At 35.5% G+C, this 26,505-nt stretch overlaps 1 protein-coding gene across 1 annotated transcript in view; it reads left to right on the top strand.

The window, feature by feature from the left end:
* LOC129224238 (phosphatidylinositol 4,5-bisphosphate 3-kinase catalytic subunit delta isoform-like) overlaps positions 1-26,505 on the top strand; it is a 154,717-nt gene that overhangs the window by 84,768 nt on the left and 43,444 nt on the right. The window contains exons 5-11 of the mRNA XM_054858664.1: positions 666-739; positions 5,175-5,211; positions 6,616-6,762; positions 9,637-9,849; positions 11,561-11,809; positions 19,193-19,252; positions 26,035-26,223. Coding sequence (XP_054714639.1) covers positions 666-739; positions 5,175-5,211; positions 6,616-6,762; positions 9,637-9,849; positions 11,561-11,809; positions 19,193-19,252; positions 26,035-26,223 — 969 coding nt within the window. The remainder of the gene's footprint in view (positions 1-665; positions 740-5,174; positions 5,212-6,615; positions 6,763-9,636; positions 9,850-11,560; positions 11,810-19,192; positions 19,253-26,034; positions 26,224-26,505) is intronic.

Below are 26,505 nucleotides of genomic sequence, written 5' to 3'. Positions count from 1 at the left end.
CAATGTTACAAATTGTTAGCCATATATTTAGAAATTGGTTTCTGAAAACATTGTTGGGGACCAAATTACCGCACCATACGTACATACGGACGTCACGAGAAAATTCGTTGTAATTAACTCGGGAGTCGTCAAAATGGATATTTCGGGTGTCTGTAAGTTCCTACGCATGTATCCACGTGTGGTCGGGTCGAAAAAAAAACCTCAACATTCATTCGGGGGTGAGAAAAATAGAAATTAAGGCCGATTTTGGGGTGAAAATTTTTTCGCGAATACAATACTTCCTTTTTTGTAAAAGGAAGTAAAAAAGGATAAAATTCTGCTAAATTTATATATTTGTTTGTTTTTAACTAAATATTATTTATTCACAATAAGCTTTAAAATGTTCAACTTAAAGAAAACAGATTATTCTTTCTGCATGCTAGACCAAAGCTCGACTGATGCTCAAAAACTTGCGAGGACATTTGCTAGGGAGCAGCATCAATTTGTTACGGCTGTTGGCTCTCCAGTTATAATTCGTTTTGAAAAAAGGGCGCTGCATAAACGTGCCCCATGCGTAAACGTGCACCGGTATACCCTAACTCATTTCGTTTCATACTTTTAGTACGTGCAAAGTAAATAGAAATTGTCTTTAGAAATAAAACAAATACTTTTTTTACTTTTTATAGTATGTTCAAGATTCCCTTTCCTGTGACAAGATACCGGAGCTGGTCTTGGTAACTTCCGACAGGATACAGCGTAAGTAGAAAGTTTAAGTGATAACTTATAAGTCACTTTCAAACTATTTTACAATTTTTGCTAATTATTAATTTATTACTACTCATTTGTCCTGAAATGCAAATTAAAAATTCTATGACGCATTTCAATTTGAAACAAAGACTTGGTGACAGTAATGCCGCTGCCACCTCTTTTAAATTAAGCAGATTTCAAAATACTCCTTTTAAGGGCTCACAGTACCTTTCAAACAATTTTTTTTAAATTTAAGTAAATTTTATATTTTTTTGAAACCATAACATGCATACTTATTAATTTATTACTACTCATTTGTCCTGAAATGCAAATTAAAAATTCTATGACGCATTTCAATTTGAAACAAAGACTTGGTGACAGTAATGCCGCTGCCACCTCTTTTAAATTAAGCAGATTTCAAAATACTCCTTTTAAGGGCTCACAGTACCTTTCAAACAATTTTTTTTAAATTTAAGTAAATTTTATATTTTTTTGAAACCATAACATGCATACTTATTAATTTATTACTACTCATTTGTCCTGAAATGCAAATTAAAAATTCTATGACGCATTTCAATTTGAAACAAAGACTTGGTGACAGTAATGCCGCTGCCACCTCTTTTAAATTAAGCAGATTTCAAAATACTCCTTTTAAGGGGCCACAGTACCTTTCAAACAATTTTTTTAAATTTAAGTAAATTTTATATTTTTTTGAAACCATAACATGCATACTTATTAATTTATTACTACTCATTTGTCCTGAAATGCAAATTAAAAATTCTATGACGCATTTCAATTTGAAACAAAGACTTGGTGACAGTAATGCCGCTGCCACCTCTTTTAAATTAAGCAGATTTCAAAATACTCCTTTTAAGGGGCCACAGTACCTTTCAAACAATTTTTTTAAATTTAAGTAAATTTTATATTTTTTTGAAACCATAACATGCATACTTATTAATTTATTACTACTCATTTGTCCTGAAATGCAAATTAAAAATTCTATGACGCATTTCAATTTGAAACAAAGACTTGGTGACAGTAATGCCGCTGCCACCTCTTTTAAATTAAGCAGATTTCAAAATACTCCTTTTAAGGGGCCACAGTACCTTTCAAACAATTTTTTAAAATTTAAGTAAATTTTATATTTTTTTGAAACCATAACATGCATACTTATTAATTTATTACTACTCATTTGTCCTGAAATGCAAATTAAAAATTCTATGACGCATTTCAATTTGAAACAAAGACTTGGTGACAGTAATGCCGTTGACACCTCTTTTAAATTAAGCAGATTTCAAAATACTCCTTTTAAGGGGTCACAGTACCTTTCAAACAATTTTTTTAAATTTAAGTAAATTTTATATTTTTTTGAAACCATAACATGCATACTTATTTCGTAATCAATAATTTTTTTCGAAATTTAAAAATATTGCCTATTTTTTTAGAAAATTCAAAAAATTGAGAAAAATTTCAATTTTTTAAAATCCCTAAGGATTTTTTATTTTTGCACTAATAAAAAAAAAGGTTTTTTGCTAAACGATCACTATAATCATCTCTAAATATCTGTGCATTCATTTGCTTACAAGTTTATTAGAAAATTTTCTGTGATTAATTATGTAAAAAATCAAAGTTTTTTTTTTAAATTTGTTTTTTAAAGGTTTAACATGCTCTAAACATTTGAGTAATTAATAAAATGCTTATCCAATGCACAGTTTTTTCAAGTATGTTACCCCAATTGCAAAAAGTATTACTTTAAAGCTGTATCTTTAATAGAAAAAAACCCTTAGGGATTCTAATGACACGAAAACACAAAAAAACCATTATCGAGAAAAAGCAGTTTAAAATTTTTCTTTCGCATAAGAACACATAGCTTTTTAACCACTCATAACTTTTTAAGTATTTGAACTAAAGCAATGAAACTTTTCCCCTGTGTTCAGAATAGTTTTTAGTTTTGAAATAAGCAATAAAAATTTTTTTGATCGTTTCATCATTTTTGAGGTACTTTAACTCCTTAAGCTGGAAAAATGTCTCTAGTTCGCGGTTGTTTTAGTACTTTTCAAAGAATGTTTATACACACTGTTTGCCACAGTCGGTACATTACACTGACTGGTTAGTTTAGATTTTAGATGTTTTATCGAATACCTAGAACCAGGGACCGACTAACTAAAAATGAGACCCCTAGGCCCATAACAATTTGGAGAACCCCTGAAGACTGTAGCGGAAGTCAGTGGTTGATTTACAGGTTTGCTGCCCATCGGAATGCATTTTGGGGGCTTCTTTGTCTATCACAGAATTTTTTGTATTAATCATTTATCATATGCATTTCTGAATCCCCTTAATCGCCCCTCATTATTGTGACCCCTACATTTTTCTACTGGCAGAATGAATAAAAATTCTCCTTTAAGGAAGATTTTTTCAAAATAACAAGTCATAATTTTTTATTATTATTTTAAAAATACATGTATTTATCATATAATTGTAATGCTATGCATAATTCTTTAAGTAATTTGGGATCGCATAGGAAGATGGGGCCCCAGGCCCAGTTGGCCTGTGTGGTAATCAGGCCCTGCCGAGAACAAACTTGAAAGATTTGCCCTGAAACTTCGGATGTGCAAAAGACCAAAGACCTAGTGTACTTAAACGCAGGTCAGAACTGTGCAACCAATCGAGAAGGAATAAAATAGAAGGAGTGAAAACTTTCATTTGTAAAGCGAAGACACCAAGTCACGTGATACATTTTAAAAGCGAAGCATTTTGGAAGAAATCAGGTTTCTTTTGCTAGTTTCACGCAAAACGTGACAACCATTCGTCTTTGTTAAGTCACGTGACTTGAGGTCTTTGCCCAAGCTTTTGCTTAGCAAATGATTGAACTAGCTCCCTTCATTTACTAATTTCTGCTCTAAAGTAAAAGCCTTCGGTTCCCAAGCTCGCACCCTTCGGTTATGAGTTCGATGCCTTACCGATCAGGCCGCATCGGCCTCACTGTATTAAACAAAGGAGAGTGATTATCACTTATATAAATACAAATACAAAAGTGACGACCAGCAACAGGCTCTGGGCCCAGCTAGACTGGTCCTAGTCAATTTACAATCCCCAGTGAAGATCAATGACCCTGTTAAAACCATCTACTCCCTTGCTCATTACCACCTCTTCCGGTAAGCTGTTCCAAGGTTCCACTACCCTGCTAATATAATAATTTTTCCTATTACCCATGTTAGCCTGAGATTTCAATAGCTTAAAACAATGACCCCTTGTCCTGTTTTCAGTGCTAAACTTCATCCCCGTAACATCTTTCATTTTAATAAATTTAAACAACTGAATCATGTCCTCTCGGTCTCTTCTTTGCTCAAGACTACATTTTTAGCCTTATAAGCCTGGAATCATAGTCTAATTGAGGAAAGTCCATTTATTAGCCTTGTAGCCCGCCTTTGAACCCTTTCCAATACATTAATGTCATTCTTAAGATAAGGAGACCAAAACTGAACAGCATACTCCAAATGAGGTCTTACCAAACTTCTATATAAGGACAGAAGAACTTCTTTAGATTTGTTTGAAATAGATCTATTGATAAATCCAAGCATCTTATTGGCTTTGTCACTAGCTATGCTGCACTGTTGGCTAAATTTAAAATCTTGTTTGGGGGGGGGGGCAAATAGGGGAGAGCACTTGCTTGACTTAATCATTATTGGTAGTACCGATTGAATTTTAGTTTTTTGGGTCAATGTAACAGGCAAAAGTCCAAGTTACTCTAGCCAAGGGGTTCTCAAACTTTTTCCACTCGCTGCACCTTTTGAAGACTTAGGACTTTGTCATGGCACCCCAGTCTGTCTCTATTTTATGAGGTGAGTGCACAAAATAAGACCACCCTGACGTTTATGTCCTAGCATCTCTTTCATTTTTGATTGAATGGGGTGGTTTCCTTCAGTCAAAAGTACTACTTTTAGTCATTGAAATCGATAGAATGAGCAAAAAAAAATAACATGGACCCAAAAAGCACTTTCATTTTCCCAGCAAATTTGTTTTTAATTAATTTTTTAAATGTCCGATTTTTCAAACAAGGCGTGGTCTTTATGACTTCACAAATGATGCACTTTGCCGCAACCTTCTACTACCTTTCCACGTTATGATAATCAAGCAGCGAATTAAAATTGCGCTCTACGCTTGCTATCAACCATGTCGTTGCCAACACACGTGAGTAAAGATGCGAATTAAATATTTTGGACCGTGAATTGCAACGCTGAATGGCATTTCATCATTTGTGATGTCATTGGCAGAAGCGGTAAACGATGAAAGAGCACCGATTTAAGTAATTTTTAAAAACATTAAGCTTAAAGAAATTATTTAAAAAATGGTCAGATTCTATGTTTTTAAGCATGCTATTTCCGAAAAAAATACTTTTAAAATTTTGGAAGCGACCACATTGACTTCAGCTTTTGCATAGTCATCAGACGACTCATCATAAAAACTGAGAAAAAAATTAAGCAAGTGAAAATTTTACTTTTAATTATGTTTTTCAGCAGTTTTAACAAAGAAAGCCGGTTTTGCCTTGTTAGGAACATAAATTAGGATTCAAGAACAATAAATAACCTTTTTATACTAGTAACCTACAGCGACCTATGTAGAAACGAAACTTACTGTAAAATAAGATCAGGTAGTTTTGACATCACTCTTCTGTAATAACTTCTGTTAACTGGTTTATGTTTGTTTCAGTTGAATGGTAATGGGGTCGTTTCCAAAGATTTAAAAGTATTTTTTTTCTGAAAGAACAGGTTTAAAAACATAGAATCGAACCATTTTTTTAAATAATTTGTTTAAGTTTAATATTTTTAAAAAATTACTTAAATCGTTGCGCTTTCATTGTTTGCGTGTCTTGCCGATTACATCACAAATGATGAAATGCCATTCTGTGTTGCCATTCACAGAGCAAAATATTTAAGTCGCATCTTTACTCACGTGTATTGGCAGTGATAGGGTTGATAGCAAGCGTAGAGCGCAATTTTAATTGATTATCATAACTTGGAAACGCGGTACAAAATGCGCCAAAGAGCATCATTTGTGACTTAATAAAGACCACGCCTTGTTTGCAAAATTGGACGTTTTAAAAAAATAATTAAAAAATAACTGTTAGAAAAATGAAAGAATTTTCAGGGTCCATGTAATTTTTTTTTTTTGCTTATTCTATCAATTTCAGTGACTAGAAGTACTACTTTTGACTGAAGGAAACAACCCCATTAGAAACTGCTTGTTGATAACATTTTAGCATCAGTTATTGCCTCTGATGACAATGAAGTCACGTTCTTTATACTATGCTACATCAATGAGGAGATGACCTCATTGGTGAAAATGTTATTATATTTTTCACACCCACCTTAAATAAATATTGATACCATGGACACTTCGCGGCACCCCTCGTCTCTTCCTACAGTACCCAGTTTGAGCGTCTAGCTGATAATCTGTTTAAATCTGTTACGGTTATTTTTAATGAGTTTTCTTCAACATTGCAAGACTTTGCGGACATCCTATTTTGTTTAAATTTATTAAAATGAAAGATGTTACGGGGCTGAAGTTTAGCACTGAAAACAGGACAAGGGGCCATTGTTTTAAGCTATTTAAATCTCATGCTAACATGGATGTTAGGAAAATTTATTATTATAGCAGGGTAGTGGAACCTTGGAACAGCTTACCGGAAGAGGTGGTAATGAGCAAGGGAGTAGATAGTTTTAGGAGGGCCATTGATCTTCAGTGGAGATTGTAAATTGACTAGGACCAGTCTAGCTGGGCCCAGAGCCTGTTGCTGGTCGTCACTTTTGTATTTGTATTTCGTAGGTTGATCTTTTACTTCCAGTTGACTCCTGCCCTGATCGAAAACCAACTGACAAGGGTATCGAGAGGCAGAGGAGCCGTTCTGTGAGCAACGGACACGCCTCCCTCTCCAGAAGGAGGCAGATCCCCACCGTCTCTACCTGGTCCATCGACGAGCCGCTCATGCTCAAGATACATCATGTTCATAGATTTCATTACGAAAGCAAAATAAGGGTGAGCAAGATACATGGTATTAGTAAAAGTACGCGATGTTCAACCAATATCTATTCATCAACCTGTGGTAAGTTATTGGAAAGTTCAACACCAGTGTTTCGAGAAATCCTGGTCGAGCAATATCTATTCATCAACCCGGGTAAGGTGTTGGAAAGTTCAACACCAGTGTTTCGAGAAATCCTGGTCGAGCAATATCTATTCATCAACCCGGGTAAGGTGTTAGAAAGTTCAACACCAGTGTTTCGAGAAATCCTGGTTGAGCAATATCTATTCATCAAGCCGGGTAAGGTGTTGGAAAGCTCAACACCAGTGTTTCGAGAAATCATGGTTGAGCAGTGCTGTTTCTAGTGCATTGTAGTGTCTTGTTGTTGTGTCTTGCATTGTAGTGTGCTCGAGAAGTCCCCGTACCCCAGTACATATATTATTATATTACTAGGTGAAGCCTTGCAAAAAGATATCTAAAGACATCCATTAGGGGTCATTCATTTATTACGTACTAGCAAGGATACCAGTATCGAAAAGTGAGAAAAAGACCTGATATAGAAACATACTGTTACAAATTCTGTAAATAGTAATTATTTTTATGATTAATTTGTCGTAATCCAGCTAAATTTGGCGTTTACTAAATTATCTTTCATCTAAAATTATTGTAGCAACATAACCTGTAAATAGTTTCTTGTAATGAATATACAGCCCCCGTACATTCGGCTGAAGTATACGGTCCCCTCATTTCCGAATGATAAAATTTGTGAATGGAAAGAAATAAGATAACGGTCTACGATTTTCGGGAATCTTGTGGAATATTTGAGAGTTCTCTTTCGATGTCTATAAAAAGCCGTCCCGCATGATAAAAAGTCAGTCTCGATTGAGAAGTTGTACTGAGAGTGTATTAGCTCTGTTTATTGCGAGGCATTTCGCTGTGTTGTTTTCGTATTTGGAAGTAAATACGTGTGTAACCGTTGAGTTTACGATGTTGATTGATATTTGCTTAATTGCGGATGATTATTTTAGCAATTGTTAACGATCTTTCCTGTACATAGTGTAAATAAATCTCCTGTGTTTTTCTCAAAAACTGTGTCGTCCTTTCAAGAAAGCTTGAAGCTGCACCGGAACTCGCAACAATACAAATTTATGGCAGTAGAAACAAGAAATGTAAAAGTACGCTAACTTCTCGGACACACTATAGGGTAATTGCACCAATAACAGACATGCTTAAGACATCGCTCTCAAGTTGACTCAATTTTCTGAGCCTTTTAATGTATTTAGGATTTTAAAACTACTTATCTCTCATGCAACTACATCTCATCTAAGGTTTGGCTGCTTATAGATCATCTGAATCAGTCAATTTCATTTTTATTTGCTCAATTTTGAAAAGAGGTCCGACCCTCAGTAACAGACATCAAAAAATCTGACGATACCCAGAAACAGATAGGATGAGGAAATAATGAGAAATGGACAAAATCCCCTTTTTGTCTTCAAAATGCGCAACTCTTCTTTACTAGTGGCACGTGCACGGCTTTGCCCGTAGTAGAAAAATTAAAAGGTCTTTTGGTTCGCCTGTATATTTACAAATAATGTATGGTGAATTTTCTCGCCAGTTGGCTTGTGCCCATGTTGCGGTTCCACGTTATGATAATTTCGTAATTAACTCGTCCATCTTATGATAATTTTGTTCTTAAAATTGGAATAGAAAAAGAACCACATCGAATTTTCGAAAAATCGCTTCGAGGGCACACCCCCATGCTACAAACTAACTTTGTGCCAAGTTTCATGAAAATCGGTCGAACGGTCAGGCGCTATGCGCGTCACAGAGATCCTGACAGACAGAGATCTGGACAGAGAGACTTTCAACTTTATTATTAGTAAAGGTTTTTAGAACTAAAATTTTATTAAAAGTCAAATGAACATGAAACAACGGCTGACCTCGAGGTAGCTGTTCATAACCTTCCACCACTGCCTTGTAGATACCAACTGGCTCATGAATTTCACTTCGATAACACTAGATGGTTGCACCTTATTCATCGGCAGCAGCAGCATCAGTTTTACCCGCTTAAAATTCTTATTATTTAAATCCAAACTTATGACTGTCTCTTACTGAACCCTTGTTTGTTACTACGTGACTCTTAAGTTAAATCCCGGTTAAACAAATCTGCCATTTCAACTGCGCTTGCGCGCGGACTTAGGGTTTTGGGCTTTCTATTTTCAGATTTTGTGTTGCTTGTTTATATTTTGCATGAGCTGAAGTCCCAACAAATTAATGAATACGGTTAGAATATTTTCACAGTGATTTCGTGATATTTTATATGAAACTACGGATATGAATAACTGATAATCTTTATAATGTTAAGAGAAAAATGTCACTTTTTTTATTGGTTTGGAAAAATTTATTTAACATAAACGTAAAACACGTTGTGTACTTCAAAAATGATTGGAATATGAGTACAGATATCCGTCTTTTGCGGATATTTTACGTTAGTCGTAAACAGCTTTGTATTATACATTTTTATTTAGGTTGGGGGTTCGGCTTTGTATTAGAAGTGATGATGCAATTCTAGTACGCTCTTCAGAGGTCAAAAAATTGAGAGAAAAATCAGACACCGAATCCATTAGTAATTAAGACTCAAAACTCAATCTTTACCGAGGCCTAAAAACTAAATCAGAGAAAGCTTTGTGATTTCTAATTTTTATCTGTTGCCATCTCATATTTATTAACAAACTTAAAATGTTTGTAATAAATTTTAGCAAGATTTTTGAAATCAGCTAAGTCCGCGCAAGCGCAGTTGAAATGGCAAATTTGTGATATCCGGGATTTAACGTCGAGTTCATTTTGACGACTGTCGCTGTCGGTAACCTCTGGTCGTTTCACTGTTGCAGATAGCGGTGCAGTGCGGAATATTCCACAGCGACGAAATCCTCAGCAATCTCGTACACACTTCTGATAAGTTCGTTGAAGATGGGAAAGCGACATGGGAAGAAACCTTACAGTTTGACCTGAAGCTGCACAACGTACCTCGAATGGCCAAACTGTGCATTTGCATTTATGAAGTTAGCCCTACGCAGAAGAATGCGAGGTTCAGGAAGTTCGAGGTAAGGAAATCCACAAATTTGAGCCACGTACTGATCCAAGAAATCTGAAACGACCACCATTCTACTTTCTTACAGGGTGTCTAGGAAAGGACTCCCTGATTTCAAAATTAAATATCTCGAAAGCAAAGGCCGATATTGGAATAAAATAAACGGTACGTTTCTTGTGAAACCCATAAAAATCATGTACAGAAACTTGGAAATTAGTAACAAAAATTGCCAACAGGGGGCGCTGCACGCTGTAATTGCAGTACAAGTCCCCATAAATAGTGCTGCGAAGAGGTTGGACGACAATTTCTAGCGAAAATGTAAGTGTCTCTGAGAGGCAAAACTACTACTGAAGCACCTTACCACTTCGCAGCACTATTTATGGGGATTTCAATTGCAGGTAACAATGTGTATTGCGCCCTATTGGCAATTTTTAAACTAATTTCCAAGTTTCTGTACGTGATTTTTATGGGTTTCACAAGAAACATGCCGTTTATTTTATTCCAATATCGGCCTTTGTTTTCGAGATATTTAATTTTGAAATCAGGGATTCCTTTCCTGGACACCCTGTATATGCGTTTTACATGATATACAAGCGGTCATTAATTTCCAGGACTGACGTAACTGTAGAAGAACGAAAAGCCGGAAGATGGCGCTAATGATTGCATATTGAAGCGCGTTTTCCTGCGCATGTGCAGAGCAATCGGCGTCATTCTAAAGTAAGTGGTTCTCATGGAAAACCGCATTAAAACGTAGCTCTCAAATTCCTATCGTCAAAGTGAAAATGGAGCAAAGAATTTACATTAAATTTTACTTTAAATTGGGCAAGACAGCTGCAGAAAACATACGAAATGTTGAAACAAGTTCACTTCAACTTTTGAATGGTTTAAACACATGGTCTATACGAACGCTGGAAGCAATTGAAAAAGTTCGCATTATGGTGACAACAGGAGTTGAAGAGCTACGTTTTAATACATCTTTCCACGAGAACCACTTACTTCAGAACGGAGCCGATTGCACTGCGCATGCGCAAGAAAACGCTCTTCAATATGCAGTCATTAGCGCCATCTTCCCCAGCTTTTCGTTCTCTTACAGTTAATTCAGTCCTGGAAATTAATAGCCCGACCTTGTATTTCACCAAGTAGTTGTCAACTTCTGCCGCTACTTCACTTTTCAATCCGTTTCGTCACTTCCGTTTTATGGTAAAAATTTACTTTCATCACGGCAAAAAGAATGAGTAGAAGTGATGAACTGATCCATCTTAAGATGCTTTTTGCCTCACGTTTTTTTTTTTTTTGGTCAGAGAAAAGAAATTACAATTTAGTGAGATCAAGGCTCAATTTCTGCCAAAAACAGGATCCCTATAGTTCCCACAACTTATTTTTAAGCATAAATAGTCTAAATTGTATATAAAATGCTAAAATTTGCCAAAAAAAAAAGGAAAAGGAAAAAGTGCACGAGCTGAGCTTCCGTGAGGTCCTATGCAAATTAAGCCCCAGTAAGATTTTTTTTTTTGTTGTTGTTGTTCTGATAAATCTCACAATTTAACTAGACATTGTTCTGCAATCGAGCTCTTGGCAAAACTTGATACAAAGGCTTTATTTTTTAAGTGCATTCCATTTTCTTTCCAAAGATAAACTTAAAAAAATTATCTTTTAGAGTGATTTTAAAATTAATTTTTTCAACCATTCTGAGCGATCCTACTTTAAGAAAACGATTTTTGCAGGAAGCCTACGCTTGCCCTATAGCTTGGGTGAACACACCAGTCTTCGACTACAGAGGTCACCTGAAGTGTGCCCAGGCCACCCTCTGCACGTGGCCCTACAGATTGGAAAGCGACGAGCAGCCCACGATGATGTTGAAGCCTCTGGGGTTCGTTGTAGGCAATCACATCAAAGACCAGTCCTCGGCTCTCACCATTTCTTTCGACAGGTACAACCAGACGGAACAGATTGCATACCCACACCTGCAAGAGGTAAGTATCAAATTATCATGTCTATACTATTGAAGTCTGTGTGTGTGTGTCTGCAGCCCTATCTCTTTCAGACTGTCAAAGTCTACCTGGTCGATATTAGCACCGGTGAATAGTCGGAAGAAGCCTTTCCTTCCTGTCTCACTCCTTCAAACCTAAGCGAGTCGCAGATATTAATTGATAAAAATAACAATAAAGTCATCAATTGTCAGTTGGGCTTGCGCCAAATTTAACGAAGATGTGTTGGTGTTCGAGCCGCCGCGGGCGGTGAACGAGGTTTGGCGAGCGAAGCAATCTAGTTCTATATGAATTTCTGAACAGTCACTATGCGAGTCTATTTAAAACTTATGATAGTTCAAGTGCGAATGCAGAGGGAGTGTCATGGGAATCAGGACCCCATTTAAGCGACCTCTAGCTCGGTTATTGACTATTCTAGACAGACGAGTCCACAACAAGGACGAAACTGCAGTCTCTGGGTGACAAACGGGCTGTAGTTATATTGCATGTATTTATGCATTAGCCCTGTCTTAAGGGCGGTAACTTACTCCTTATAACGACGTGAATGTAAAAAAAAATAATAATAAATAATTTGAATTTTGACATTTTGAATCCAAATTATGTTTTCGCAATCACGAGTGTGTGTATGTAGCAGGCCCGTGTCCAGATTTTCATAAAGGGAGGGGTTTTAATCTTACCTGGGGGAGGGGGAATTGAACCCCCCACAACCTTTAGTTTACGACAAATTGCCGATCCCAGTATGGCGTTTATACACCTGGAGGGGCTGCTGGACCCTCCCCCCTTTTTTTTGAGGGATAGTTTTGGCTGTGCAGGTGAACAAAGTAATTCTTCATTTTACAGGTTCACTTTAATCAAACCTTGTTTGTTTCTTTTTAATTAAATCTGCTTACTATGCGGTACATTGCAATAAATACTAAAATTTATCCACAAATTGTTTTATAATGTAGAATGTATATCAGGTTTTATGTTCTAAATAATTGAAATAATGCTTAATAAACTAAACAAGAAAGAGGTTATTGCAGATACAAATTACATTACCAAACACCATCACTAATGCATTTTCATTGCTACAACATATGCTAAATTCATCATAATCTCCTTACAATAAGCAATATTAATGCTTTGCATTGATAGATCATTCAGCAGTTCTTCCACCTTAGTTTTTCCAAAATATTATTTCAGTTGAGAAAGCTTTAACAGTTGTAAATTGCAGAAAAACTTAAGAAAAGAGAGAAAGTTTAAAAAAAAAAAAAAAAACTCTGAACACAAACTTTACATTAAAATTAATTTAAGCCAAAAAAAAAAAAAAAAACATATATTTTCTTCATTTTCCTTATTATTTTTTCGCCAATGGGAGGGGTTTAACCCCTAAAACCCTCCCCTTGGACACGGCTCTGGTATGTAGGCGTGTGTGGGGGGGGTATGTGTGTTTGTGAGAGGGAGGGTATTTGTATGAGTGTGTAGGCATGTGTTTGTCTGTGTGCAGGTATGAGTGTGTGGGTAATTGTGTGTATGTATGCGTGTGTGTGTAGGTGTATGTACGTGTGTGTGTGTGTAGGTGTATGTACGTGTGTGTGTGTGTAGGTACGTGCATGTATGCGTGTGACCTGGTGATGGTTTTCGCTAGAGGAGCAGCACCGTGTGGCCGATCGACGGTGGTGCTGCAGAGGGAGGGAAAATAAAATCATAGGAATTCAAAACAGTCAAGTGAGAACAATAAGCAATCGTGATTGCTCAATAAATATTGCCATACATCGCGCTGCAAGCGAACGCCCGGTTGGCCGAATGTCTAGAGCGCAGGACATCCTAAGATTGTAAGTTCGGACCTCAGGTTTGACTTTTCAGTTCCTTTTACTTTCCTTAATTTCTCTAATTTTGTAGAAATACACTGCTCAAAACAATTAAAGGATATTGTAAGTTTTTGTACAAAAAAAGTATTAGCAAATATTTTTTTGCATAGAATCGAAGAAGGGAGTTAAAAATGCAAATCCTTTTTAATTTCAAGCATCGCAGTATGCAAATTTTGAGTTTGACGTCGAAAATGACGTTTCAGTGGCGGCGAATGAGGTTTCGCTCTTAACTTTTTATGAGACAAAGCAGAAAATAATGATCGACATTCAGTAAGCGCGTTGTTTCGATGAATGCGATGCCTTCAACGAACTCATTTAAAGGAATCAAAAGCTTCTAAAGTGGCTGTCAGGCTAGAGGGAAGTCAAACACAAGTCAAGGCAAAAGAAGCTATTGGTGTTTTGCAAAGTGTGATTTCTATGAGGTGGAAACGGTTTTTAGAGACTGGAAATGCTGGCCGAAGATTAGGGCAAGGTCGTAGATCGTCAACAACGCTCAACAAAGACAGTTATTTAGCTTTAAGGGGCTCGGGACACAAAAATCGTCAAATTTTGCAATTTTTTTTTTCATGTGAAAAATTACTCCATGTTTTTCTGCATAAAAGGACGTTTGAATCTTGTTTCTATCTTAAATAGAACGAAAGATATAATTATTTTTGTTTCATGTGCCTAACTAATGTGTACTTAACTTTAAAACTTTAAACGCGTTTTTCTCCATGATGCCGTTTTTCCCGATTTCTTGCATGCAAACTCTTATTAGTCAGGAACCGATAAAGATAAAGTAATGAAACTTGGAGCACATCTTTTTCAAACAGTTTACTTTAATTTTTATTCGGCGAATTTGAAAAAAACGTTTACTGCAAAAATTATGATTTTTTTTTACAAAAAAGTATCTTCGAATTTTTCGAAATTTTTCTTCAAATAGTTTTTATTTTTTATTGAATCAATATTTTTAAAATCGCCGAATAAAAATTAAAGCTTAGATATTTGTGCGTAATTCATTTTAAAAAAATTGAAAATTTCTCAAGAATATTTTGAGTTATAGCAATTTAAAGCAACCCCATTTAAAAAAAACGAATTAAATTTAAATAAAAAAGTTTTTTTTTTTTCATATTTATGTTATGATTTTGCTTATTAAATAAATGGTGAATCAGTGCAAAAAATTTCAAAACTCTAAAGTATATAATAAAAAAAATTTCAAAATGTGTCCCGGACCCCCCTTAACGGCTTCGAGGCACCAAAGTATGAATGCCGCCCCACTACAACGACACCTTCGCTCGGGTACTGGCACCACAATTTTGACACAAGCTGTCAAAAATCGCATTCACGCTGTAAGTCTGTATGCTCGTCGACCAATGGTCTGTGTCACATTAGCTGCGAGACACCGTCGCGATACAGGGAGTGGGTAACAGAGCATGTGAATTGGAGAAGAAATGAATGGAGTAATATTTTTTTCTCTGACGAGTCCCGTTATTGTCTTTATCCATATAATGGCGTATTTTCATCTGGAGGGAGCTTAGCACTAGAAACAATCCAGCTTTCGCGGCCGAAAGTGTCAGATTTGGTGGTGGTGGTGTGATGGTGCATGCTGGCATCAGGGGCGTAGCTAAGGGGGGGGGTTTGGGGACAAAAACCCCCCCGAAAAGTTAGTCTCAAAAAAAAAAAGAGAAAAAGAAGAGAGAAGAGAAAGGAAAAAATTCCAAGCGATTACACACACACACACATATATATATATATATATATATATATAAAAGAAGTAACCCCCCCCCCCCGAAAGTCGGGTCTAGCTACGCCACTGGCTGGCATCTCCATTGATGAGCGCACCGATCTACATGTCATTCCGAATGGAACTCTGACCGGTCGTCAAAGTAGAGATGAGATCTTTACACTTATTGTAGTCCCTTACCCTGCAGCAATTAGAGGTGACTTCATGTTAATCGACGAAAATTGCAGACCACATCGTTCTTACTTGATGAATGATTTTCTTTTGGCGGAAGGAATCATACGAATGGAATGGCCAGCGTGTTCTCCAGACATGAACCCAATAGAGCATGTTTGGGACATTCTAGGCAACGAGTTTTTGGACGCCTACCACCTCCCCAAACTCTCCATGAACCGGAAAGAGCGCTTCAGGAGGAGTGGGGCAGAATACCCTAGCCCTTCATTAATAGCCGCATTAATTCCATTAATCAGAGGTGTTTTACATTGCTGGCCGTCCGAAGTTACCATACCCCCTACTAGAAGCGATTTTCTTTTAAGAAAACCCCAATTTTTTATCGCTTTTCTCATACGCACAAAGTGCGTTTTTTTTCTCTTTTGAACCCAAAAGTTGAAAAAAGTATTTTTTCCTGCCTTACAAATGTAATTTTTGTCTCAAATAGTTTACTAACGCCTGTCGATAATGTATCAATCATCCAAAAAGTTCTCCAGGTTCCAAATCAACCCAAAACCTTAATATCCTTTAATTGTTTTGAGCAGTGTATATAAATAGACATAAATATCCTTAATTTGCATTGTTATCGAATGTTCAGTTTCTGCACAAAAGCCCTCTATCGAGCAGAGAGATGGCAGTTGTGAGCTTGTAGCCTGATCGTTCGCTTGTTTGGAATAAACCTGCTTTCATCGCTACAGTTATAGCGTGTACTTATTCTACGTAACAATATAATGAAAGATAAGTCATAATGAATTCGTCTATGGAACTTCATTTTGGCACATTAACTACTGGACAATGGGGTTGTTTCCTTCAGTCAAAAGTAGTATTTTTTGTCACTGAAATTTATAGAATAAGTAAAAAAAAAAAAAAAAACTTGGACCCAGAAAATACTTTTATTTTCACAACAGTTATTTTTTAATTATTTTTTCAAAATGTCCGATTTTTCAAACCAGGCGTGGTTTTGATGACGTCACAAATGATGCACTTTGGCTCATCTTTCTATCGCGTTTCCACGTTGTGATAATCAAGAAGCGAATTAAAATTGCGCTCTACGCTTGCTATCAACCCTATCGTTGCCAATACACGTGACTAAAGATGCGAATTAAATATTTTGTTCCGTGAATGGCAACACTGAATGGCATTTCATCATTTGAGATGTCATCGGCAGAAGCGTTTAATAATGAAAAAGCAACGATTTAAGTAATTTTTAAAAAATATTAAACTTAAAGACATTATTTTTAAAAAATGGTCAGATCCTATGTTTTTAAGCATGTTCTTTCAGAAAAAAATACTTTTAAAATTTTGGAAACGACCCCATTTTCAAAACTATTAATGCTCTTAAGCATTTCCTGTAAAAAATCAGATCGATTAGAAGCATACATACATTTTTCTGTCACTAATGTTGAATAAAAAAATTTTGAAAAAAAAAATAGAACCGACTTCAAAATTGCTCTAAAAAGTGAAAAATAATTTTATTCTTTAAACATCATCGATAATGCTTTTAAACATAATTTTTGAAGTTGGCGCAAAAACAAAACGTAAAATCCATTGTAACCATGCTTCGTTCATATTTTTTTTTCAGAAAAGCATCCAAAGTTACGAACGAAACATTTATATCGCTATTCAAATATGCTGTCATTAATGCATAATGTATGTGATAGTGAAGAAACTGGTCCTGGTTAAATTTATAGTTGTATTTGAGTTATGGCTGTGAATGATTTTATCTATCGTTTTTGCGCCAACTTCAAAAATTATGTTTAAAAGCATTATCGATGGTGTTTAAAGAATAAAATTATTTTTCACTTTTTAGAGCAATTTTGAAGTCGGTTCTATTTTTTTTTCAAAATTTTTTTATTTCATTCTTTTTAGTGTAAATGTAGGTATTTCAGAAATAATAAGAAGTTGCAATTACGAAACTTCACATTTTTTTCTTAAAAATGCTCCATACTAAAAAAAAAAACAAAACTATTGACACGCGTTAAACTTGAAGCGATTGGCACTAAAAACTTATCTTTGTTCCTCTCTGGAAATCATGCGTAGTTAATTTAATTATAACCATTTACGTTTTTCCTAACTAATTTACATTCCACAGCATCTAAGTTGCTCATGATGCAATCCTGTATTTTTTTACTTAGCCCCGATCATCTGTTATCGGCATAGATGATAACGATAAAAATACTACAGAGTAGTTGGGTCAAACCTAATGGTAGCATTTTGAAGGCTAAGCAGATCCTAATCACTGCATCATCTCGCTTCTAGGTTAGGTTTACCCCTACTATGGAGCAATAGCACTGAAGAAAGGAAGATTTTGATAATTCACATAGGGTTTCTATAAATCAGCAGGGTTACTAAAATAAAATTATTTACGCCAAAAATGAGACGACAGCGCCAGATTCCCCATTATCGAAATATCCCTTGAAGAAATTTGATGCTTGCTCCAGAGAAGCCTTCATTCAAAATTATCATTACAATTACTATTAATGTTACTGTTATATGGCACCAAACTTTTATAACAATGAGTTTCATACTGTCGCGTAGATGAAGATAGCGAAGACAATGTGAAAGCCAAATGAAGCGAATACTCGTTAGTCTCAACTCGAGATCTTTATTCAGAACCACGAATGAACGTTACATCTCCTTATATACAACTTGAGAAAGTGCTGGAACTTTCCAGACTTGGAAAGATACAGAAATTAATAGAACATTCGAGAAAATACGGGAAACAGTAGAAGCGACATATTAGTAAAATTCACTTTGTCCAAGTCGGGATTTGAACCCGGGTCGCTCGTGTGGGAGGCGAGAATTCTACCACTGAGCCACCGTTATCCACGGATGAAAAGTGCGAACTTCGCAACAATATCATTTTAATCATTTAATAGGGAAATTGCATAAAATGTACTGTTTTTTGCCCATAACTTTTTTTCTAAAGAACAAATATGGTCAAACAAAGTAATGGGACCTAAGTTGAGCCATCCCCTATCCATTAAAAAAAGAATCCTCAAAATCGGTTCACTAGGTGAGACGCTATGAGTGGACAAACAAAAAAAAAAAAAAAAACATACATACGGTATGAATTGATAACCGCTTCCTTTTTGAAGTCGGTTAAAAATTGCCAGCAGAAGTAAATTAACTATATTTTTTCCCCCGAAATAAAAGCTTTCTTTGTTCAAAAGACACTAATTGCACAAGAAAGACTCTAATTATATGCAAACAAAAATCACATTACTATGAAATTATCCTTTCAAAGTTTTAGCTTCAAGAACAGTTAAAACGAATGTTTTATGAGGTTTCGTTTCGGAAATGTCACAAAATTTTCAGATTAATTCTGGGTTTCGAATAGTTCTTTATCAGCTTCTGTCTCCGACTTTAATTGTACAAAACCAAATTAAAATTTACTGAAAAATGGCTCTCATCGCTCTCCCATGAACCGTGAAATTAAACAGAAGGAAACAATTATTCCACTTTCGCCATTTTTCTCCGGTGCCAAAAGCAATTAAGCAGACTCTAGGAAAGACCATTTGTCATGGATTATTAAATTTTTTTTTGGTTTTAGTCATCTAATTTACTCGTTTTCTTTCTTTCTCACAGATTCTTGAATACGTGAAAGAGGATGGCGAAAACAATGCCTCATCTTCAAGCTCTGACATGGTGAGTTTTTCTTAATCCTTTTTTCGTGTGCTGATTTGCATAGAGTAACTGCTGGAAAGTCCGTCGAAAATTAAGAGACTTACGAACTGCTCCATAAAACTTCAAACACCGAAAAAAGTTCGCATTTTGTTTTATGATTAACTAGTGGTACTCGCACGGCTTTGCCCGTAATAGAAAAATTAAAAGGTCTTTTGGTTCGCCTGCATATTTACAAATAATGTATGGTGAATTTTCTTGCCAATTGGCTAGTACCCATGTTACGGTTCCACGTTATGATAATTTCGTATCTCGCCAATTGGCTTGTGCCCATTACGGTTTCACGTTATGATAATTTCGTAATGTACTCGTCCATCTTATGATAGTTTTGTTCTTAAAATTGGAATAGAAAAGGAACCGCATCGAATTTTCGAAAAATCGCTTCGAGGTGCACAACCCCGTGCTACAAACTAACTTTGTGCCAAATTTCATGAAAATCGGCCGAACAGTCTAGGCGCTATGCGCGTCACAGAGATCCAGACATCCTCCGGACAGACTTTCAACTTTATTATTAGTAAAGATAAAGAAAGAAATCAGTTGACAGCGTTAACAATATTGTTTATTAAAAACTAGAAAATCGTCCGTCAAAGTATGACGGGTAAAAATTGCTTCTACATTTGAACGAAGCAATTGCCTGTTTGGTGATATTTAGATAGTTGGAATTTTAACCCTAACTCCAGTTGATTAAACCTAAGCTCCAGTAGATATAGCGTTAATTTTCAACCCCTTTTTACGTTTCTTTATTCTCCTAAAATGAGTCTTACCAGTAAAACAGTTTAAGCTGCCGGATCCAGTTCAGCCTTGTCACAATAAAGCCTTTCCCTGCATGTAAAACATTACCAAAACATATTATCAAATTATCATACCGTGGTGCGAGTTTCATTGTTGAAACTCGCGGGTTACTCGATCATTGGCTATTATTTATATGAGATGTATTTTATTTCTGTCCAGAACACAATTATGTTCAGTTTTTAAATTTCAGAAATTATGAGAATTTTTCTTTGATGTCATTTGCAGTAGAACTCCAATAATCCGGATAAATTAGGACCGGTTCCATTCGAATAATCAAAAGTTCGGATGATCTGATTTTTTCCAAAAAAAAGTGTCCATTTTAATGAATTACTTTATGCATGTTGAAAATAGGAGAAAAAGCTGCTTTTGAAGAAGAATTTTTCCTTAATCAAATGAAAAGGTAATACTTTAACATGTTGAGGTACTTATAAGTGCTGTGCAGTACAGAATGAACGTACCGTACTTCCAATAAAAGTTATTGCTTTTTTAAAATCTCAGTTTAAGTAAAGTGATTTACTAGGTTCGTGTAGGGCATAGTGTATAGAGAGAATCATTATTTTATGAATCGCAGTACCTTTCCGTCTTAATTTCCTTTTCTTTGGAAATTTTGAAAGTCATTCAGATAGTCCGGGATTCGGAAAGTAGGAGTTTGAATAATTGGAGCTCTTCTGTACTTAAAAAAAATTTCTGGTAGATTCAAATTTGATGATGACTTTTTTTTAATTATCTCTTCAAAATGCAGAATGGCAATAATTTCAAGTTACCCTTGTTCGATCTTCTGTAGAGCTCGTTCTTATAAACGGGTCATTGAAACTTGGTAGATAGCATGAACCACGGCCCCACTTAATTCTTACAGGCCGAGACAATCGCTGAAACTCATGGCAACAAAGAGGGCGCTACAGGGAACCCCTGTTTTCATTAGGTTGCCATTGATTGGTGGATGCAGGGGTTCCGCTCAGCGCATCTTGCGGTCAAAATAAGCGACGTCCAATCAAAAATTAATTTTGAAACGTTGATTGATGGATTTATGACCTGCATCGGTTTAACACAGAAAAAGTCATAAATTGTCAATTCTTATTAAGCGGCAGCGCCATCTAGAGGGGCCATACATGAACTAAAGGAATAAAAAGCTTAGTTTTGCACCTAACTACACATTCTTAATGGAATTTATTATTTTTAAATATATTACAAACTAGAAACTGAATTTTATTCTACTTTATAAAACCAGTTTAAAACCAGGAATCATTTTAGTGTAAAACTTTTCTATGGAAGAAGTTGAAAAAGTGTTTAGCATTTTTTGTATTACCTGCTTTTTTCTAACGATTAAAAAAAAACTCCTTGTAACTACTTTCCCCAAATGAAAGTACTGATAAATTTTACTCAGACTCGAAAATGAAATTTCCTTATCTAAATTTATGTGAGGCTCTAATTGCTACGGGAGGATTAAGAAACGAAATATAATTTATAAGAAATAACACTTCTGTGAATCTCGCCTTTGAATAAATCAATATTTTGAACAGAAAACTGTCGTAATTAGAGCCTTTGGGATTTGGAAAATGTAAGGAATTGAATTTTCTGTGGTTCTCAAGATGTATTCTTTTACTTAATATTAAATAAAGAATTATGATTTTTCTAATAATGTCTCTGTATTTGCTGCCATTGTTTTTTTTTCTTTTAAATTCCAGCAATAAATTGTATACGTCCTATTTAGAATGAAACAGGTAATATGAGCAACTAAACATTAAAGAAAATCAATAAATATTTGATTTTTTTTCCATAAAGACTTCTAAAATAAAAAGTGTTACTTTCTTCACTTCTTGTGTTTTTCTTTTGGTTTTATGTTGAATTTTATTTGTTGTAAATTTAAACTATGCAGGGTCAGTTGGGCTAGTTGGAAGCAAAAATTCAAGGTAGGCGAAAACTGTTGCTTGAAAAATCGTTTTTGAGATCTTAAAAAATTCAACAGCCCCATTATCCTTCTTTCTAAGTTCATTAAAAAAAATCAGTTGAAATATTATAAAGAAGATTAGATGAAATTTCATAAGGGTGAAATTCAGTTTTCACCTGAAAATCTTTTTGTATTTCATGATTTTATACAAACCATCTTTTCGAAGTTTTTATTTGCACGAATTCGCAACTCCAGAGCTCGAATAAGCTACCTTGCGGTGTTTAACAATACTAAAGAAAAAGGTAAAACATTCTGTTCCACGTGTTTTCTCGGGGAAAATTATAGGCTTCAGACAGTTTGTGGTGTAATGCAATTTGAGAGGAATAGAAAAGAAAATTTCCCACAAACACGATGAAAAATTGTTGTCATTCATTAAGCTTCAAAGCAAATTATAAGTTAAGGAATCTTTTTGTTTTACCTTTTTTATCTGCCATTAGACAGTGGCTGCAGCGTCCCCTATAGTTTATTGGAGTTGCGAATAGCTCTGGCATAAAAAGTATTTACTTACGCATTTGCAACTTCGCAAAAATGGTAATTAATTATATAATTGTGCAATAAACCTTTAAATGAAATATATTTAGTTAATAACGATGAATGAAAATTAAATAAGAGGGAAAAAAGTGTTCATTGGAAATTTCAAACACGTGGCTTTAATATTTGTTTTTAGCTATTTATTTATAGTTCTAGAGGTTCATTGCATCATCTGGTATCTAACAAAAAGTTATTTAAAAGTGGCACATGGGGCTCTTACTGTTTGGGCCGGATGATCCCACAATGGAGTATAATGCGTTGTGTTTTGATTTTGTGGACCTTCGAACATGTAATGTAGTACTACTTTTAGGTATTAAAATGGATAGAATGAGCAAAAAAAAAAAAAAAAAAACATGAACTCAGAAAATACTTTCATTTTCCCAACATTTTTTTTAAAATTATTTTTTTAAAATGTCCGCTTTTTCAAACAAGGTGTGGTCTTTATGACGTCACAAATGATGTATTTTGGCTCATCTTTTTACCACAGTTCCACGTTATGATAATCAAGCAGCGAATTAACACTTGCGCTCTACGCTTGCTATCAGCCCCATCGTTGCCAATACACGTGAGTAAAGATGCGAATTAAATATTTTGTTCTGTGAATGGCAACATTGAATGGCATTTCATCATTTGTGATGTCACACGACAGAAGTGTAAACAATGAAAGCGCAGAGATTTAAGTATTTTTTTAAAAATATTAAACTTAAATAAATTATTTAAAAAATGGTCAGATCCTATGTTTTTAAGCATGATCTTTCAAAAAAAAAAAAAAACTTTTAAAATTTTGGAAACGACCCCATTATCACTTTAAACATTTTATGTATAACACTAAGATACTAATATATATCGAATAATCATTCGCTATTTTCACTCCTTTATCTAAATTTACATTAAAGATGGCTTATTGGACCATTTATTAATAACTAGCAAAAATACCCGGCGTTGCCTGGATCAGTAATAATTGTGAGAAAGAATCGCTACTTTCTTTCGTTTTCTGTTTTAACTGAAAGAACTCAAAACACACCGCTTTGACGTGATTAAAAATCGAACTTCGTCCTTACCCATAAAAGTGAAATAGCAATAAGTATGAAGAACGAACGAGTATTCATTTAGAAACGAAAGCAAGAATTGAAGCATATAAAAATTTGAAGAACTTCCAAAATATGAACTAACAAAAACAAAGATCACTGAAATAACGTGCTCTTTATTTAATTAAATAGTACACACACACACAAAAAGAAAAAAAAACTCTCTACTATGTTTCCCTAAGTGTGCAAAAAGTAGAGTTTCCAAATGTTTAAATGACTTTAAATTCATGTTTGCTCCGGAGAAGCCTGGATTCAAAATTTTCATTATGATTACTTTTAATATTGCTGTTGTAAGGCAGCGAATTTCCATAACAATGGGTTTAATCTTTAATCATTTGATGTAGAAATTACATGACATTTACTGTTTTCGATCACGCCGTTTTTAAACTAAGTTTTTTAGCAATAAATTATAGCCTAAGTTGCTCCCTGATAATGTAGCTATCTATGTGCAAAAAATGGTTAAAATCCGTCCAGTAGTTTTGAAGTTTACCCCGGACATCCGGGCAGAAGTAGCTCTTTATGCATAAAGATTAAAAGATTTTAAAGACAGACATTTTAAAGACTGCTCTCCAATCTTATATTTCTAACGATGAATTAACAGTTACGGGGTCACAGTACCTTTCAAGCAATTTTTTTTAATTTAAGTAAATTCTATTTTTTGTTGAAACCATAACATACTTACTTACTTTATAATCAATAATTTTTTTTAAAAATTTTATAATATTGCTTACTTTTTTTTAAAATTCAAAACATTTAGGAAAATTTCAATTTTTTAAAATCCCTAAGGTTTTTTTGTTTTTAAACTAATATAAAAAAAATCTTTTTTCTAAACTATCACAATCATCATCTCTAAAAATCGGTGCATTCATTTGCTTTTGTGTTTACTAGAAAATTTTCTGTGATCAATTACGGAAAAAATCGTAATTTTTTTCAAAAAATTTTGGTTTTTAAAGATATAACATGCTCTAAACATTTGAATAATTTATAAAATGCTTATCCAATGCACAGTTTTGTTAAATATATTATCTTAATTGCAAAAAGTATTACTTTAAAGCTGTATCTTTAATATAAAAAGAAATCCTTAGGGATTCTTATGACACGAAAACACAAAAAAAAAAAAACGATCATCGAGAAAAATCAATTTAAAGTTTTCTTTTTGGATAAGAACACATAGCGAGCATGACCTAAAACCATTCATAACTTTTTAAATATTTGAACTAAAGCAATGAAACTTTTCCCCAGTGTTTGGACTAGTGTTTAGTTTCGAAATAACCAATAAGAATTTTTTTGATCGTTTGGTCATTTTTGGGGTACTGTAACCACTTAAGAGGTGGGAGAAGGGGTTTGGGAGCTAACGTAAGTACATACCACCATCCGGTCCATCCTTTAGGCAATCCATATTGGTATCTCGCGCGCTTTCAAACTCCGGACTAATCACGCTCGGAGAGAAAGGGAGTCTTCTACCCTCAGCTAGTTTTTCCGAATCTCTCTCAAAAAATCCTAACTCCCCGGGGAATTTATACCGGGGGGCGCATTCCCTGATCGGGACACATTCTCTAGCCGCGTTCTCAACTTATTTTTCGACGCGGTAAATCTCTGCTCTGGCTCCGCAAAAAAATCGATTGAAAAATTCCCCGTTTCCATGCAAAAAGAGGTTCTCCCACTATACCATAGAAAGCGGTTTTTACCCAGCATCCTTAGCGGCTAGTAGACGAACTTGTTTCGCGTAATGCATTCCGGCTAAAAACACCGCTTTCACTCCAGAAGCTAGCAGGAGTAGAAAGATTCCACATAAAATCCGCTAATAACCGGAATGCGGTGAAAAGCAGGTTTTTTCCGGGGTCGAAAGCGTCCCTGGAAAGGGCCCTTCTGAGGATCATAGTTCAAACATCTGGAGAGCCAGCTTCCAGGAAAACCCTATGTCTTATGGGGTACGGTGAATCGCAAAGTGCCACTATGGAATTTTGTTATTTCCAACGTTTCTATATTATGGACTCGGAACTGTCAAGACTACTGGAGTTATGTCCTGCAGCTGTAATTCAGGGACGGGAAATGGTTGAGGTGTCCAAAAGAAGCTAACCCCTTTTTTGACCCAATGCGGGCATCACAGAGAGGAAAATGCCCTTCAGAATTTCAAGTGTCGTTTACTCAAAAACAAGCGGCGGGAAAACTTTCCCGCCGAAAACGAGAAATTTTGTGTGGTGGACAGAGAACGTCAAAGGTCACGCGCCTGTCGTTCATCTGGTCCCACAATCTTACGATGCGAAATTGTACAAGGAATTAAATTTAGCCAAAAACATCCATACTCAAGGGATCTTTGACCTGGACGCTGATGATAATAAAATGCCAACCAAATTGCATCAATTTTACCTTTGGTCTTTCTTTAGCCTCAGGCCAGCAAGTCGCACTTGGAGCAGTTGCGGCAGATCTGCGACAAAGACACCCTCTATCAGCTGCACGAGCAGGAGAAGGAGCTGATGTGGTTCCTGCGCAACGACTGCTGCTCGCACCTGCCCCACTCTCTGCCCAAGCTCCTGAGGTGCATCAAGTGGAACGATAGACGCGAAACTGCCCAGGTCAGTATTTTTGTTACACTGTTAAAAATTCAGGAAACTTTTATGGCAAATATCACTGTAAAACGGAGTGTTTACAGTACGGAAAAAAATTACAGTAATTTGTACCGAAAACAATAAACGATTGCAGCACCAATTGATGCACCACGTGACTGCAAAGCAGGTAACACCGTACTTCCCCCTCACTCGATGTGTTCCAGCTGGCATGGTGGTTACCAAAGCCGCCTGCCAATACGAAGGTCTCGGGTTCGAACCTGCTGTTCGCACGATGCGTTTTTTAAGTCT

Source organism: Uloborus diversus, chromosome 6 (assembly GCF_026930045.1).
Source record: "Uloborus diversus isolate 005 chromosome 6, Udiv.v.3.1, whole genome shotgun sequence".
Lineage (NCBI taxonomy): Eukaryota > Metazoa > Arthropoda > Arachnida > Araneae > Uloboridae > Uloborus > Uloborus diversus.
This window is presented reverse-complemented; position numbering and strand designations above follow the sequence as displayed.